Below are 971 nucleotides of genomic sequence, written 5' to 3' on the forward strand. Positions count from 1 at the left end.
CGTCCCTGCCTCCCTAACCTGTTCTTCCTCCCACCTATCCCCTCCTCCCACCTCAAGCCGCACCTCCATCTCCTACCGACCAACCTCATCCCGCCCCCTTGACCTGTCCGTCCTCCCTGGACTGACCTATCCCCTTCCTAACTCCCTACCTACACTCACCTTTACTGGCTCCATCCCCGCCTCTTCGACCTGTTTGTTTCCTCTCCACCTATCCTCTCCTCTATCCCTCTTCTATCCGCCTCCCACTCTCTCCCTATTTATTTCAAAACCCCCTTCCCCTCCCCCTTTTCTGATGAAGGGTCTAGGCCTGAAACGTCAGCCTCTCTGCCCCTATGATGCTGCTTGGCCTGCTGTGTTCATCCAGCCCTGCACCTTGTTGTCTGTGGATATCCTCCTGCAGCTTACCATTAGCCTCCTCCTGACTGATTTTCATGTCATTTGTGAATTTCTTCACCATGCCGTACATTAAATTCCACATCATTAATATACACCACACACAGCGAGGGCCCCAGCACCAAGCCATGTGGAACCCCACAGGAAACAGATTCCCAGTCACAGAAACCTCCCTATCCCATCATCCTCTGCTTTCTGCCCCTCAGCCAATTTTGGATCCAATGTACCACGTTGTCTTGCTTCCCATTGGCTCATACTTTCTTCATCAGTCTGCTGCCAGGGTCCTTATCAAAAGCCTCACTAAAGCCCATGTAGACACATCAAATGTATTCCCCTCATTAACCCTCCTGTTTACCTCCTCAACAAATACCGTCAAATTTGTCAAACATGTCCTTCTCTTAATGACCCCACGCTGACCCTCCCTGATTAATCCAGCTCTCTCCAAATGTAGACACATTCTGTCCCTCACAATTCTGTCTGATAACTTCTCCACCATCAAGGTTAGAATGAATGGTCTGGAATTTCCTGGACTATCCCTTCCTCCCCTGTTTAATAATGGGACAATGTTGTTCCCTCCC

The 971-nt window shown here is 50.2% G+C and overlaps 1 protein-coding gene across 1 annotated transcript in view; it reads right to left on the reverse strand.

Moving 5' to 3' along the window:
• LOC109925525 (sodium- and chloride-dependent creatine transporter 1-like) overlaps positions 1–457 on the reverse strand; it is a 72,122-nt gene extending 71,665 nt beyond the window's left edge. The window contains exon 1 of the mRNA XM_048606653.1: positions 406–457. Within this exon, the coding sequence (XP_048462610.1) occupies positions 406–457 (52 nt within the window). The remainder of the gene's footprint in view (positions 1–405) is intronic.
• Positions 458–971: the final 514 nt, after the last annotated feature.

This window comes from Rhincodon typus, chromosome 16, assembly GCF_021869965.1.
Source record: "Rhincodon typus isolate 14 chromosome 16, sRhiTyp1.1, whole genome shotgun sequence".
Classification (NCBI taxonomy): Eukaryota; Metazoa; Chordata; class Chondrichthyes; order Orectolobiformes; family Rhincodontidae; genus Rhincodon; species Rhincodon typus.